The 17,814-nt window shown below is 35.9% G+C and overlaps 1 protein-coding gene across 1 annotated transcript; it reads left to right on the top strand.

Moving 5' to 3' along the window:
• Positions 1 to 168: 168 nt before the first annotated feature.
• mtmr12 (myotubularin related protein 12) lies at positions 169 to 17,744 on the top strand. Its single transcript, XM_073839893.1, has 16 exons — positions 169 to 328; positions 3,618 to 3,675; positions 3,816 to 3,955; positions 6,422 to 6,494; positions 6,895 to 7,031; positions 7,123 to 7,210; positions 7,816 to 7,939; positions 8,335 to 8,404; positions 8,828 to 8,925; positions 9,253 to 9,377; positions 9,484 to 9,562; positions 9,671 to 9,741; positions 11,236 to 11,405; positions 11,852 to 12,028; positions 12,262 to 12,420; positions 14,842 to 17,744. Exons 1-16 carry the CDS (start codon positions 260 to 262, stop codon positions 15,439 to 15,441), a joined length of 2,238 nt encoding a protein of 745 aa, XP_073695994.1. The 5' UTR covers positions 169 to 259; the 3' UTR covers positions 15,442 to 17,744.
• The last annotated feature ends 70 nt before the right edge of the window (positions 17,745 to 17,814 follow it).

Genomic DNA, 17,814 nt, shown 5'->3' with positions numbered 1-17,814 from the left:
GCCGTGTCAGCCAATGAGCTTTAAGCAACTTGCGCTGACCAGCTCAGGAAATGGACAGTTTGTCCATAAAGAACCAATGACGTCCAATGGGCGCGGCTTGCTGTCAGAGCAGGGTTGTCTTCCAACCAAAGGAAATCGCGCTTGTGAAAGGAGAGGTGGAGAGTGAAAGAGAGCAAAGAGGGAGAGGAAAGTTGGGCTGCTCGAGCTCTCCCGGATTTCCACCTGACTGCTCGGGAAGCGGGATACTGGGACAGGCAAAATGTTGAGTTTGGGGAGCGGAGGAGCCAAGTCTACGAAACCGTCATTTGTGTCTTATGTTACACCCGAGGTAAGTGAAAGCTTTCGTGCGGTATAATACTTGCGCTGCTTTCAAAACAACCCGGAGATACTGAATTTAACTAAAACAAGAGTTAAAGCCGCAGGCAGTCATTCTCTGGGCTGGGTTAGGTTAGTAAATCCCATGCTGATGTTGACATTGTTTAAGTTTAGATAAACAGGGAAATCTCAGGTTTGTGTGCGTTTCGTGTTTCGTTCACACAGGGAAATGCATTCAAAGAGCAACGGATTTTTCATTCACTTACACCTCGAAGTTGAAAACCTTCGGTTTGACGACTGAAATTTAGTTTTTCTAGGCTTACCAGAAGTCCTCAACTTTACAATCTAGACTGCTTGGAGGTTGTAATCCAGGTTATTGAATAATTTTCTGTTTATTGACACGAGTCACGAGTGCTTTCATTTGCCTCTGGCATGTTATAGTTGTTTGAAGTCCATTCATAGTTATGTTATAAACCTACATCTAGTGTTGATATATGTGCGCGCTCCCGCGCGAGAGAGTGAGCGAACGAGCATAGGGCGTCCTGTTGGAATAGATGTCATGGGTTGTGTTATGACCCAGTGATGGACAATAGAGTTCATGCTCTTATTGTTTTTTAAAGGAGTATTTCACTTTTTTTAGAAGTTCAAACTCGGGGGCACCATAGAAGTGCATTACCGGTATATTAAAGAGAGAAAACCTGAAATGTTTTCCTCAAAAAACATAATTTCTTACGACTGAAGAAAGAAAGACATGAACATCTTGGATGACAAGGGGGTGAGTACATTATCTGTAAATTTCTGTTCTGAAAGTGATTGTACTCAATAAGGAAATAACATGAATATGGAAATCATCTATTATTAGAGATTAATGCATAAACATTACAAGACCAAAAAATTATAATACAGAAGTAGAGATTTAAAGGAAAACTAACATCGTAATCCTCATGTCGTCAAAACCTGTATGATTTTCACTATTCTGTAAAGCAAAAAATAAGAAGTTACTTTATTTTGTGTAGATCTGAACAGTAGAACATGACGCTTGCAACGCCAAGGTCATGGGTTTGATTCCTAGGGAATTCATGAACCCATTAAAATGCATAGCTTGAATGCAATATACGTTACTTTTGGATTAAAAAAAATGTTTTGAAAGAAGTCTTTTGTGCTCTCCAAGCCTGCATTTATTTGTTCCAAAGTACAGCAAAAACATTTTAAAATATTTGTATATTATATTACTCCATTCACTTGACCCTTCAGCAATCATTCTAATATTCTGTTTTGCTGCGAAAAAAAAACATTTATTATTATTAGTATTATTATGTTGAAAACAGCTGAGTGTAATTTTTTTTCAGGTTTCTTTGATGCATAGAAAGTTCAGAATAACAGCATTTATCTGAAATTAGAAATCTTTTGTAACATTATAATCATTATATAACATTATAAATTATACTGACTCCCAAGATTTTGAATGGTATAGTGTATAATCCTACAAAAGATTTTTATTTCAGATAATTGCTGATCTTTGGATTTTTCTATTCATCAAAGAAACCTTAAAAATACTTTTAAATATTGATAATAATAATAAAAAAAATGTTTCTTGAATAGCAAATCAGCATATGATTTGAATGTTTTCTAAAGTTTCGTGACATGGAGTCTGGAGTAATAATGCTGAAAATGTAGCTTTGATCACAGGAATAAATTGCATTTTAAAATATATTTAAATAGAAAGCAGTTATTTTAAATAGTAAAAGTATTTCACAATATTGCAGCTTTTGCTGCATTTGGATCAAATAAATGCAGGCTTGGTGAGCAGAAGAGAAAAAAATCTTACTCTCCAAACTTTTGACTGGTAGTGTGTAGTGTAAAGTTTTTGTGTTTTAGACAGAATGGCTGTTTTAAGTCACATTGTATGATACTTGCAAGAATTGCAGGAAGATCTGTGTGGCATAAACATTTGCATAAACTACTTAAATTGAAAAAAAAGGGGGGCTAATTTTTCAATTTGCATAAAAAGGGATTTTTTCTTCTAACTGCTAGTTGGTCAAGCTAGTTCTTAGTACACAATCTTAACATAGTGTCTATGTTTATGCAACTGGCCACTGGTCTTATGTGAAGAGTTCAGCTGATTCCCTCTCTGAAGATCAGAAACAGGGGCTTGGTCGGGTCTCACAGTACTCTCCCCTCATTTTTGTTGGCTTAATATTAGTGAAGACCCACTGTGATCCATTTTTATGTCTGGCAAAATTTACGTAAACGGATAGACGATGTGTTTTTAATGCCTCAGGTTTCAAAAGAAACTTTTAAGAGAATGTTTTCACCCCCAGGAAGTCATTAGGGAAAGGAGTGCCCCAAATACTTGGGACTGTTTGTGAAGTTTTGGCCGTCGTGTTTTGCAGCTGGTCTCATGGTAGCCAGGATGCTGGATGGCTTCCTTTCCTATTTATCCTGTTTGTTTCAACTGAACTTCTACCATTTTTACACATTGCCGTTAATTTATTAATTTGGTTGGTTTCTGCAACCTCTTTTATCTGTCTGAAATGGTAGCAAGGAAAGTAACATGATTTAATAGATAGTTCACCCAAAAATTAAAATTCTGTCATTAATTACTCACCCTCATGTCGTTCCAAATCCGTAAGACCTTTGTTTGTCTTTGGAACACAAATCAAGATATTTTTGATGAAATCCGAGAGCTTTCCAACCCTTAATAAACAGCAAGGGTCCAAAACGTTTTCTCGTAGCTTCATAAAATTACTTTTAAACCACTGATGTCACATGGACTATTTTGTCAATGTTCTTGATACCTTTCTGGATCTTGAACGTGATAGGACCCTTGCTGTCAGTGTCTATGGAGGGTCAGAGACAATATCCTAATTTGTGATCCAAAGATGAACAAAGGTCTTACAGTTTTGGGATGACAATTAATGACAGAATTAAAATTTTTGGGTGAACTATCCCTTTTAAATTTTAAAGTTGCAAAGCTTGCTTTGTATATTTCACAGGGCTTCTGCCAGAGACAACATAACTTATAAATGACATTTAATGTATTAAATGGCAGTGTAGGTATTTTATTCCTCCTTATATTCTGATATGTACGACAGCAGTTTTTTATTACAGAGCAGATGTCCTGTGAAGGCATCTAGACTTCAAATATTCACTTACTCAGCAGCAGCCACTCAGTGTGTGAAATGTGGCATGATGTGATTGACATTATATTGCTAAACAGTACTTGTGAAAGTGTCATATAATAAGAAATGTTATTAGATAATCAATCACGTTTACAGTTTATATGCTCTTGTCTTCTTCAGGAAATAAAATTGGAGAAAGACTTACCAAAGAAAGAGCAACATCCTGATTTGCTACCAGGTAAATATGAAAATCCCTTGCACAAGGTCTTTTTCCTTGTATTATTGTAAGTAAATCTAAAATATTTGATGTGTAATTTTCGATTTAGACTTTAATAATTGTTCTCGAACTAACTTGACTGTTATTCTGTTGCTCCTTAGGCGAAGTGGAGTTCTGTAGCGCCAATCCTATTCTCAAATACACTCAAGATGATCTCTCCCAGCGTGGCGTCTTTGGCACATTGTTCTGCACCAATTTTCGTGTTACCTTCATTAGTGATGAGGCATCACAGGAGGAGACGGTAAGGATTGGTAACATGCCTCAACAAACCCTTCTTTTCTAACATGACTGCGGTATTTCACTAATTTGTACGAATTTGATTCATACAAATATGTAAGATGTTTAATAAACAGAAAGCATGAAGCTCCACCCCTAAAGCATCATACAAACCCATACCACTGACATCTTACAATTTGCCACCAATTTATCTGCTTACAGTAGACCAAAATAATCAACATACAGTAACACTCTATTAGTAATTTGCATCTATGATGCTGTCACCTAAGAAGCCCTTTACAATTTGGCATTTGAACGACCAAAGAACCACAGTGTTTTTTTATAACATCATATACTTCCTCTATTTAGACTGCAGCGTTCTTATACGTGTGATGTGGTTTGAAGAGAAGATAATGTGTGAGCTGGATGTTCATACAATTGTCTATATTAATGATGAGGATTCTGTTAGTTAGAGTTGTTTATCAAATAAATGTTTTATTGCAAATATGTCCTGTTTGAAAAGCTCATTGCTCATTCTGTGAGCATAGCATTTTTTGTAATTATGCTAAATGTAAACATTGAAATGACAACCGTCTTCTAAATCCAAAACTGTTTGTAAGATTTATTGTGCTCAATATCTATCCTTAATTGCAACAGTGGTGCATTGCACACGCATGCAAAAAGCTGGACCCGAGTGGTACATAAAGAAAATCAAGAACATAAACATCTTGAATTACTATAAAGTTGAATTACTTAAGGAATAGTTTGCCCAAAAATGAAAATTTGATGTTTATCTGTTTGCCCCCAGGGCATCCAAGATGTAGGTGACTTTGTTTCTTCAGTAGAACACAAACGAAGATTTTTAACTCAAACCGTTGCAGTCTGATAGTCATATAATGGCAGTGAATGGGCACCAGACCTTTGAAAGTAAAAAAAAAACATGCACAGACAAATCCAAATTACACCCTGCGAGTTGTGACGATGCATTGATGTCCTAAGACACAAAATGATTGTTTTGAATGTGCAACTGTCCTGAGCGTGCGCTCCGCATCTGCCACCTTACATGTGTACCCAAACGCTGGAAGGGGAAATCGGTGAAAAGTTAACAGTGCCGGATGAGTTCGCGCAAGCAAACATAATCTTTTAGCTTTAAATCGGTTGAACACTCAGGATAAGCGCGTGTAATTACCATTTTGAATAGCCACTATACCCACAATCTTTGTGCACTGTGTAAAAAATGAGTGTCGTATACACTCGACAGATCTCTTCTGGCGTTTGCGTATACTACGCCAGAGCGCGTACATATGTAATGTGCCTGATGCTGAGCGCGCACTCGGGACAGTTGCACATTGCTGTGTATCAAAGGTAAAAAATGATATAAATACTGTTCAGTTTCTCGCAAAAAAATATTGTCATATATTTGGACGTCAATGCATCGTCACAAGCCACAGGGTGTAATTTGGACTTGTCTGTGCATGTTGTTTTTACTTTCAAAGGTTTTGTGCCCATCCACTGCCATTTTATGACTAACAGACTGCAAGAGTTTGAGTAAAAAATCTTTGTTTGTGTTCTACTGAAGAAACAAAGTCACCTACATCTTGGATGCCCTGGGGGTAAGCAGATAAACATCAAATTTTCATTTTTGGGTGAACTATCCCTTTAGTTGGAAACAGCGTATTTGGGTAAATGACAGTGTTTGTTGCTTCGAAAGCTTTATAGCCCAAATAAATTAAACACTGCAGATCTGGTTATTTTGTTGGCTCCTGTATGATAAATAGTTAGTTAGGTTTGGATAAACATTTCTGCTAATAAAAAAAATCAAAACAGAGTAAATAGAAAAAGTGTGAATACAGTCAATGTTAGTTGGCCTTGAAACATTGTGCGTCTAAAAGAGCGTTTGCCAAACTGCATGCTCAGTGACCTTGCATGAGGAACTGCGCTGTGAGTGCTCTCACTTTAGCTGCCATTTCAGGAACTTGAGTGCCTGACTCACTGGCAGTGAAATGTTGGTGGGAAACCAGTGTCTTAGATCTCAAATGGTCAGGTATTCGTGAAATGCCAGGTACTTTCAGATCTTCTTTTTTTGTTGTTGTTTGTTTGTTTGTTAAGACCGTTGAACCGACTAAGACCAGCATATAGATGTTACTATCTAATCAGTGATCTTAAAAAGCTGCACAGCTAAATTTGATCAGATGTTAGTGTATGAAGAGGTTTCATAGGCTACTTTCTGACTTATATTTGAGGGTGGTTAACAGGAACTGAAGTGTGTTTCACACTTGATTTCACAAACAAATACTGTGTGTAAGTTTGATACAGCACACTAAACAAGGCAACAGCATCTGGCTTTCCTGTTAGTTTTGGTGTGTCATGTAAAATGCACCTTTTGCAGACAACTTAGTATTTGTTAATCATTGTCTGTCATAATCATTGCTATTGTCTGCATAAAGGAAGTACAATAAGAAGACTGTTGTGTCACTCACCTTTGTTTCAGGCCAAGAACTTTAAGAACAAACTCTACGGAGAAAATGACATTCCATTAATGTGTGTGGATCACATCTATGGTGGTAATAATTGTTTATACTTTTTAATCATTATTAATGGTTATAAATTTGTACATGTGTAAAAAGCAACCATGAGATTTTTCGGTAACACTTTAGCATTAGTTGTCATTTGTTAACATTAATAAATGTAACAAACTAACATGCACTATCAATGAACAATACATTTATTACACTATTTATTAATCTTTGTTCATGTTAGTTAACATAATAAAAATACAGTCATTCATTGTTTGTTCATGTTAGTTCACAGTGCATTAACTAATGTCAATTAACACAACTTGTGATTTTAATATGTAGTTAACATTAACTAATGAACCTTATTGTAAAGTGTTACCCATTTTTCCTTATGAAAGTGCTTTGGTTTGAATATTTGAGTTATGAGAAACATTTCACTTTTTTTAAGTTTATGATGAAAAGAAAAAACTGTTAACGGGAGCTCTTGTGAAGAACAAATATCCGTCCAAAATGATCATTCACTGTAAAGACCTGCGAGTCTTTCAGTTCTGCCTAACATTCACCAAGGAGGAAGATGCCAAAAAGGTAATTTGTTTGACATGAGGTCTGAAATGTATATGTACGTTTTAAAGAGGGTTTCACATCTCCTTATGCATTTGCTTGTTTGTTCTTTCAGATCTTTCAGGGTATTGCTCACCATTGTTTAGAGGAGAAATCTCTCAAATGTGTCTTTGCTTTCTCCTATATGGGGACGCCAAGCCCAGGTACAGATTTATCTTCTTGTGGAGGCTTTCATTGTGTTACTGTTGGTACTTTTCAGTTTCACAGCTGTTGTCTGAGTACTTCATTATTATGTTGTCAATGTGTACATTTAACTGCATGCCTCCAAATACTACAGCAATCAAAACCAGTAATTTACCAAACACCATGAGGGAAGACATCACACTCAGAAGTTCGCTTAAGCAGAACATGAACTTTGCACACATCTGAAATGCAGCTTTGGTCTTGTAGCACCAACTGCTAAATTCTGATCATAGTCTCATAGTCAACTGGAATGCAACAGATGGCTGAAAGAACAACAGTCATTCTCTCTTTATAGACATTATTCAGTGTCACATGATCCTTCAGAAATCATTCTAATTTTTAAGAATCATTTTTATTATTATCAATGTGGAAAACCTTAATATTTTTGTGGAAACCCTTTTTTTGTTGAAAAACATACATTTGATAACTCATACTAAATTATTTGTAAGATTTAGTAACAACACATCATTGGTTCGGTAGAGCAAGTGAAAGATTCAACAGCTGCCACAGAACTCAAATTGGTCAACTCTGGAACAACAACAAAAGATGTATTTTGGTTTTGCAGAAATGCAGAGGAAACAGGAGACAATTATGTTTGACTCACCAGAGGACTGGACCCAGGAAATGAAACGGATGAAAGTGAACTGTAGATTAGTCACTGAAAACGAGAACTTTGAACTCTCACAAAGGTACTTTATGCTGCTGTTGTTGGCTGTGAAGTGTCTGATAAAGTTACTATTGTTTGCATTACAAGGTTCAGAATGTTCAGAATGTAATCTCTAATCAATGTTTTTATGTGCTACTGACCTAGATTATTGTAAGATCCATCCTACACCGTTTATATTTGGGTAGTTAACAAAAAACATTATTTTAGGTGACGGACCTACTCAATACTACATTATTACATCACTTTTTATTAGTGAAATAGTCCTGAAATATATGCATTTCTAAAAGAGCAAGTATTCAATATAGTCTCTCAATTATTATAAGGTAAATGCATGCATAATAATTAAAAAAATAGTTAGCATGTCATACATTGTGAAATAAGTGTATCTAACAAAAACACTGCTGACATTGTCTTCAGGTTACCGAAGTACTTTGTCATCCCATCAGCACTAATGGATTTATTCAGCTACCAAGGAAGGGGATTACCAGTGAGTTAATAACAAGATTTTATAAATGTTGTTATAATATGTTATTGTAACGTTATAATTTGTATTTAAAATACTACTATGTACTAACAATTAACCATTTGATACAATGCACTTATTGTGTACTACATAGTACTTATATTTTAAAAAATGCCTGCATGTAATTACATCTGTAGTTAATTTCTATTGTTACATTTATAGTTACACAGTTGACCCTTACACCTTAACCCACCCTTAAACCTATTCATACCACCAAACCTGTCCTTAACTTTTAAAACAAAAGTGTTTTGCAATACAATATGTACATTGTACTTATTTTTGGTGTAAGTACACAGTTGAGGCCACCTAATAAAAAGTTTGACCCAAATTGTCATTTGTATGGCTGATTTTAACTGAAGTTGGATGCTTTTCTATTTTTCTTTTTAGATCTGGTGTTGGTCTCATCACAGTGGTTGTGCTCTTTTCAAAGCATCTTTCCCGTCTATGACACAGGAAGATGGGGATTTCCAAAAGCACTTGGACACGTAAAGAAATATACAGTTTTTTGACTCTATTTATTATACTGTTTATTTATCCCATGAGATTAGCCAGTCTGCTGCAATACGGTCATGTTTTTTTGTGGCCCGAGTTTGTGTTTTTATGTGATGACACTCAAGGGCACTGTTCTTTATCAAAAAATAACATGGCAGTATGTTATCTAGTAATGTTCTAGACACTCTCTCTGTTCAATTGAGGGACCAAAATAGTTTTGTAATATGGTGTCCTCAGCAAAAACAAACAAAAAAGTAGTACTGTGTTATCTTGACTGTCTGTGTGCCTTTACATTGACAAATTCTGTTTTTGTTTTTCAGAATGATAAATGCAGTTGCACATAATTACCTTTACTCTGTAAAAACAGAGGACCTCTCAGAATCACTTCCTACTATCCAAGACATCCAGCAGTCATATAACAAGTTCAAACAATTCTTTCTCATTGGTGAGTCACAGAATATACAAATCTCTTTCATAAGAAGATGTGGGGGAAAAAAAAACTTGAAATCCTTTTGTTTGCAGTCACTGTGTAATGTTTTTTTGTCTCTTAGAAAACTCAACTGAGTTTTGGTTGTCGGATATGAAATGGTTCTCTTCCCTTGAAAGCTCAGGATGGCTAGACATTATTAGGTCAGCTGACATAATAAAATACTAAATTGTGTGATTTGCATTTCTGTTCATAATCACTAATTAGAATTTATGAAACTAATATCAAGCTGCATTTAATGTCCTCAACAGGCAATGTCTCCAAAAAGCATTAGAGGTGGTTGAATGTCTTGAAAAGGACAACACAAATGTTCTTATAACAGGTAGGTCAAGCATGTTTCAACTCAATTTGACTTTCCAAAGATTCTAGTTCTTTTGTTTTGTTTGTTTGAGTGGCCCAACATAGTAGCTTCTGGGTTAAAGGGATAGTTCACCCAAAAATGAAAATTCTGTCTTACTAAATTACTCACCCTCATGTTGTTCCAAATCCATAAGCCCTTTATTCATCTTTGGAACACAAATTAAGATATTTTTGATGAAATCCGAGAGCTTTCTGACTCTCCATAGACAGCAACGCAGTTGAAATGTTCCCAGACCCAAAAACGTAGTAAGGACCCTACAACGTTTCTGGGTCTGGGAACATTTAAGTTGTCTATCACAACTATCTCTATAACCAATATTGAAAATTTAGGATAGGACCACACCATACCTGTCAACATTTGGGTACCAAAATCCAAGGTTTTAAAATGCATTCTCTTCTTGTCGACCCACCGGTTCACATTTACAACTGCTTGTAAAATGCATAAACATATGGGTGGATTTTCACTTTGGTCTGAACAAAAACAGCAGAAGGGCTTATTCGAAAAACAAATTAGTTCTCTGGCAGCAGGAGATGCTTTTGGAGCGGTAGAAATATGCACTGTTAATGTACTACTGAATACGTTGTTCTGCTAATTTATGCTGTCTAAACCATGGGGGAAAAATGTATGGAAGCTGCTAAATCATATAGAGAAGGACTTATGCCGGGCGCACACTGTGCGATTTTGGCCACAATTTGGCCTTGATTTGGTGAATTTACCTACCTGATCGGAAATGATGTTCAGTTTGGCCAACCATAAATGCCTTCTTTCCTCATTTTTTTGCACTCTTCTCCTTGATTTGTTATAACTTTTGGCAGTCTATAGTACTACAATTTTTCTTCCCGGTCTGACCATTTAGGAAAGCCCAAAACATAACAATAATGGATAATTTTCAGCAACCATAATCGGCTAAATTTCCGAGTTCTTTCGGTTCAGTGGCACTGTTTACGTTCAGTGCCACCAATATGGCAGCTTGCTGATGTATCGTGAAGACACTATAGAATTTTTAATTTAAACATTAATCAATTTTTGTCATTCTGTCTCTAAATTTAAGACCTCTTGAAATCATAATTAAGACTTTTGCTGTATGACTTTTTATGGCCTTAAATCAGATACAACTAAAGTTGCACATAAATAAACTTCCGTCTAAAAGATAGTTTGGGCCATGCAAATTACAGGAGTTTCCTGGGAAAATTAACTGATTGGGAGACGGGCGGAAGATGGGTGTGAAATATGGGAGATTCCCAGGGAAAACAGGATTGTTGACCGGTATGGACCACACCTGTTTGTCCAAGGATGGTAGAAGTGCTGGACAGAACTGCAGTTTTACATAGTTCCACATATAGTGCAGAAATTGCATACCTTGCCTTTAAGAATAAAGCAAACTTCAATAGATCTATCCCTTTGACTTTGGGATTGTATCCCCTGATGTTTTGTCTCGATATTGATTGATTGCAGAGGAAGAGGGAACAGATCTGTGCTGTGTGATCTCCAGTCTGGTTCAGATAATGCTGGACCCTTATTACAGAACACTGATGGGTTTCCAGAGTCTAGTGCAGAAGGAGTGGGTGGCTGGTTGCCATGCCTTCCTGGATCGATGTAATCACCTCCATCAGAAAGACAAGGAGGTAATTATTGCATGCTCATTCTTGCCTTTTGTTTCTTCAGAGGCTTAGTGGAAGTGTTACTGTTTCATATTTGCCCATTTTTGTTATTCTCAACCTCTGAGAATTACAGGCAGCCAAAAAAGCAAACTGCAATCCTGTCTTTTATCAGGTCCTGGAACTCGTTTGTCTGGAATAATTGATTCTTGGTCAGTTGCGGCATTCCACAGACTATTCAGTTTAACCGGTTCATGTTTTTCATTGCAGGCTGCAGTCTCTTTCTTTTCATATAATCAGATAACATCACTATTTACCTGTTTGCTAAGTACCCATGTTTTAAAATGGAGAATACAGTCATTATTGCGAAATAAACCCCTTCAGCATGATACAAGACCTGGGGTGTATAGTTTGATTTAATGATGACCGACTGACAGCTATTCTCATCCTCATTGTCTTGTTTCTCAATGTAGTGTCATTCTCCAGTCTTCCTCCTGTTCTTGGAATGCGTGTGGCAGCTTGTTCAGCAGCACAGCCCGGCCTTCCAGTTCTCCGAGACTTACCTGACTGTGCTGTCCGACAGTGTTCATGTGCCAATCTTTAGCACCTTTCTCTTCAACTCTGCACATCACAGAGAAAGTTTTTTGAAGGTAGAATGTATATTATGTTATAAATTTTGATAACGTCATTGCTTTTTGAGTACTGCATTCACCATTCTGCAAGTATTAGAGGTCTTTATAGAAGTACAGTGGCTAAAAAGAAAACAGTCAGCCCTCTGTGATGCAGTTATTAGTCTACATGTACTCTAAAGTTAGTGGCTTTTGCCTCCCTGACATAGTCGGCACGCCTCCTGCTAACTGTGTGTGCTTGATTGTCTTGGCAGGCAGAGTCACCGCTTGCACAAAGCGGCCCATTGAGCTGCCCTACAGTGTGGGACTGGTCTGTGCAGTTTGACAGCAAGGCACAGAATTTCTTCTTTAACCCCCTGTATTCAGAAAAGGTGAAACATGAGAAAGTTGTACGCAGACCTCACAAGCCCAAGGTGAGAGAGTGAAATGTCCCTATATTTAATCATTTAGAAAAAGATGTGGAAAATTTCTCCCTTAAGAACTGTTCACTGTTGATTACATAATAAATTGTATGATGTTTAGAAATGAGTTCAGCATGTATGCATCAAGCAATGTATTATTAAAGGAATATATAAAATACATCTAGGCCAGTTTTGCTAATCAGGGCAAATAAAACAGCGCCGATGGGCGCTAAAAATTAACATTCTGTCATTAATTACTCACCGTCATGTTATTCCAAACCCATAACACCTTCGTTCATCTTTGGAACAGAAATTAAGATATTTTGGATGAAATCCAAAAGCTTTCTGACCCTCCATAGACCGCAAGGGTCCTACCACATTCGAAGTCCAGAAAGGTCAGAAAGCTCTCTGATTTCATTAAAAATATCTTAATTTGTGTTGCGAAGACGAACAAAGGTCTTACAGGTTTGGAACGACATGAGGCTGAGTAATTAATGACAGATTTTTTTAAAATTTCTTTTTGTAAGAAAATACATGTTTTTCTTACAAAAACACATCAAATCACTTCAGAAAGCCTTTATTAACCCTTTTTGTGATGATGGATACACTTTATTGGACTTTTTAAAAAATCAACAGCCATTTACTTCCATTATAAAGCTTGGAAGAGCCAGGACATTTATTAATATAACTCTGATTGTATTCGTCTGAAAGAAGAAAGTCATATACACCTAGGAATCATTTGTTTAATTTATGGGTGAACTATTCCTTTAAATGAAACAATAAAAGCTAATTCTGAGGGTTTTACTTTAACCTCTTGCTACAAAATATAAAAAACAGTATGTGTTACTGTACAAAATCTAAATTATTTACTGTTTAGATTAGGGCCGGGACTCGATTAAAAAAATTAATCTAATTAATTAAAGGCTTTGTAATTAATTAATCGAAATTAATCGCATTTTAATCGCATATAAATATTTGACCTGAGAACAGTGAGAAGTAAGTTTTTTCATATGGATTTTTAGTATACCATTGAAGAATGACTGAATACATAAGCTTAAGCAACAAAATATTGTTTATTTTTGTTCAACCTAGTCCAACAGACCAGTGCAATATTGCCATTAAGTGTAGCAATAGGATACAGTGTTTCCCCTAGGTTTCCATACTTTTTTTTCTCGGTACTTTACCCTACTTTGTGTAATAACGAAAACATTTATTTCAGTGAAAAAATAAGTCCAAAACTCTCTATTTTAACATTTTGAACAAAAGGGCTTTACAATCTTTTGCTATTTTTTTTTTTAAAGAAATTCTTGTGTGTTTTAATTTTTCTCATAATCAAATGAAAGCATAAACATTTATTTATTTTTAATCAAATGAAAAATAAACCTTTTTAATTTTTGGCAAACAGAGGTTTGCTGTTAAAATCAATAAATAATAATAATTTAACATTTAAATAATAATTGTAGTATTTTTTTTCTACAATTAAGTGGTTAATCTTGTTTTTATATTTATTTTTTATCATATATATTGTTTTTTTTTTGTCAATTATTTAAATAGGAATATTGTTCTGTTTCATGTTAAACCGTACTTTTATTTTGACAGGTTGCCGTGAAGTTTCTGTGTGTAAAGTATGATATGAAGCTAGTTAGTATGCGTGTAGTAAAAAAAAAAACACGTCTCCACCATTCATACATACAGATACAAACGGAACATGCAGGATTCATATTAAAACGGTCTTTTTGCATTTCAGTTTTGACAGACACTAGTCCATATCGCGATTTGAATTAAGTGACAGACCAACTTTTGATTAATCAATCCAAAAATCGACGAATTTACGTGGCATTCCGCGCTATAGTAGATTCGGTTTTTATGAATGGAGTCCGCGATCCAGTCCGTGTTTTCACGGAGGAGACATTGTGAACGCACCCCCTAAGATAATGGTAGGGGAAACACTGGGATATTTAGAAATATACTAGCCTACATTTCAGAAATTCTGGTACCCTATAGGTAGGTAGACCTTCTGTAAAAGGTGATACTTGAGGCTCTATGTGCTAGTTGGTGCTCCAGTATAATCGGTCCACTGAAACTCATCCAGTGAGAAACGTTCCGCGGTGCAAAATTAAGTGCGATTAAAATGCGTTAAAAAAAATTAATGCGTTAAAGTCCCGGCCCTAGTTTAGATATAATAAATCTCAAAAATGTTAATGTTCAGATAAAACGTAAAAAGAGCATAGCTATTTGGTATTGAAATCTGTAGTCAAGAGGAAAATAAAGGTGAGGGAGACACCATACCCCATCCTTCCCTACTTTTCCTTTTTTACCTTTTATGTTTGTTTGACTAACAGTGCTGTTTATGTTGAATAATGTATAAGTTGAGTTCATTCGGTCAATTCATTTTTTGCAGAGTAATATTTACATTGTCTTTATTTTAAACAGCACCAAAGACAGTTATCCTTACCCAGCACAGCTTTCAAAACCCCAACGAAGAAAGGTTTCTTTAAGGACGAGACCGACAGCCTTAAAAAGATGCTGCGGGTGAAGCGTATCAGTCGCTGGATAGGCTCTCCTGACGCCCCCTTCGCCACCACCACCCCCACCCGAGAGTTCTACGAGTCCTGGCAACAGCGTCCTCTGGACTATCACGGCCTCCTGCTCCCCTGTCTGGACGGACCGTCTGTCCGAGTCTGGATGCAGCGCTACTTGCGCTGGATACCTGAGGTGCACATCCTAGGCGGAGGCTCCGTGGCTGTCATGACCAAGCTTATGGAACTTCTAAGCCAGGTGCAGGATCTGAAGCGCACGCTAGAGCAAAGAGACTCATCGCAAGCTGCTAAAATTGACCACCGTCCATACGTTCAGCAGCGGCTGCTCTCGTTCGGCACCTCAGGACGATTGTCATCCTCATTCCCCTTCATGCACAACCGCAACCGATCTTTCAAACCCATCATTCCTACAGGTCTGATGCAAAGCCTTATGGTAACTGAAAGCCTAGCCAATCAGGAAGATGAGGCCACTTCATTTGAGAGTTTGGTTTAACAGTCTTTTTTCACCTATACACTACCTGTCAAAAGTTTTTGAACAGTAAGATTTTAAGTTTTTTTAGTCTTTTCTGCTCACCAAGCCTGCATGTATTTAATCCAAAGTAGAGCAAAAACTGTAAAAATTTTAAATATTTGTACTAATTGAAATACCTGCTTTCCATTTGAATATATTTTAAAATGTAATTTATTCCTGTGATTTTCAAAGCTGAACTTTTAGCATCATTACTTCAGTCTTCAGTGTCACACGATCCTTCTGATTTGCTTCTTAAAAAACATTTATTGTTATTATTATGTTGAAAACAGCCAAGTCGAATTTTTTCAGGTTTCTTTGACGAATGGAATGTTCAGAAGAACAGCATTTATCTGGAATAGAAATCTTTTGTATCCATAAACATTATAAATATCTTTATCACTTTTAATCAATTTAAAGCATCCTTGCTAAATAAAAGTATTAATTTCTATAATTTTAGATAAACACTGATCTTTCTATTCATCAAAGAATCCTGAACAAAATCTACTCAACTGTTTTAAATATTGATGATAGCAATAATAAATGCTTCTTGAACAGCAAATCAGCATCTTAGAATGATTTCTGAAGGATCATGTGACACTGAAGACTAATGATGCTGAAAATGTAGCTTTGATCACAGGAATAAATTGCATTTAAATATATATTTAAATAGAAAGCAGTTATTTTAAATAGTAAAAATAATTCACAATATTACTGCTTTTGTTGTATTTTGGATCAAATAAATGCAGGCTTGGTGAGCAGAAAAGACTACTTAAAAAAAAAACATTAAAAATCGTACTTTTCAAAAACTTTTGGCTGGTAGTGTATGTTAAATATTCGTCCATATATTATTAAATTATAATATCATGAGGTAAACACATGAATATAGTGGCCGTTTCAGATTCGAATTAGGTGCTTCGTGTGCCTTTGGTGCTAAAGCAGGTCCTTTAGGAAAAGTAAAACAGGCTTTTGTCAAACCACGTGTGCCCTACTGTATCTCAAAACATAATATGAGCCTTCAGACAGGATGTAAGCTCTCTTTTATTTTTGTAACAATACCTAGAATTGTTCTCTTGCTCATCACGAAACAGGAACAGGATACAGCCCTGAGCTTCCAGCCTTTCCACAGTGCAGTGTTACATAAAATCATTACCAAGTAACATTCCATACAGTATTTTATTCCACTGGTCTATGGATAGATGAGCTTATCCCGAATAATAGCAACTATTATGTACATCTGACTTCTCTGACTCCTCACATATTATAGCTATTGATGGTTTTTACAGGTCACTGCAGTGCTCAAAGCATGTCTTCAGCTTTCTGTGGCAGTGAAAGTGTCTAAAAAAAGGTTAGCCAAGGAAAATAATGTGGAGCCATCTAAAGGTGTATTATTGTTACTGCTGCATTTAAAATCTATTGAAGATTACTGTACACACTGTGGTCCGATGTGACTGCTCATGACTTTTTTTTTTTTTTTACCCCACATGCCAAGTCAACCTTCGGGTTAAATGTTTATTTTTTTATTTTCTTAAGAAAACAGGAAGTATGGAAGAATACATGAGATGAGCTGTCTCAGAGTTTCAGAGCTCTGGCTGTTGTTTTAGTAGTATTTAAGATTTAAAAAAGTACACAAAGCTTTCTTATGATCAGATTCAAATCATAGTAAACTGCAAGCCTTTGCAAATATACTTCTTTGAACATAAGCTAATGTAATACTGTATCTGCATTTGTGCACATTTCCTTATTTTCCTTTCTGAGGTGCCTGCAGGACTACTGCCACAAATCAACAGGCACTTCATTCAAAAATTGTGTTTTTCACCATTTGAAATGTAATGAAACTGATGTAAGCTTCTGAAAGTTGTTATTTGTTGGCAAAAGTGTGGAGAAAGCAGTTTCCTGAGCATTTTGTTTTTGTTTACACCCCTTTCACACTTGTTTTGCACTACTTGCCAGTCAATCACTGTTACTTGAACAGTAAATCTGATTCTGTTCACTTCAGTTCAGCACTTCGCTTGTGCATGACAAGTGATTGCGAGCTGGATTGGAAACTTATTACTGTATATGTGTTTTGTATTTTTCTATAACCAACTTTTAATGTTCACTTTACTAGAGTTTGGCCTTGAAATATATAAAATATGCCAGATTGCTTTATTTTGGACCATTGACTTTAAAATGATAATTTTCATGTAAAAGTAGCATTAAATACTTTTATATATGCACTTGAGAAATATGTCACTCGCTCTTTTTGTCCACAGAATATGATTTAAAAATAAAAGACTAGAACAGTGCTTTGCAATCATGTTCAATTCTTGTAAAAGTATTCCAGCAAGCAATAATTTTAGATGAAACGTAACTTTG

This window comes from Garra rufa, chromosome 5 (assembly GCF_049309525.1).
Source record: "Garra rufa chromosome 5, GarRuf1.0, whole genome shotgun sequence".
NCBI lineage: Eukaryota > Metazoa > Chordata > Actinopteri > Cypriniformes > Cyprinidae > Garra > Garra rufa.
The sequence above is the reverse complement of the archived record's forward strand: the minus strand, read 5'-3'. Positions and strand labels throughout refer to the sequence as shown.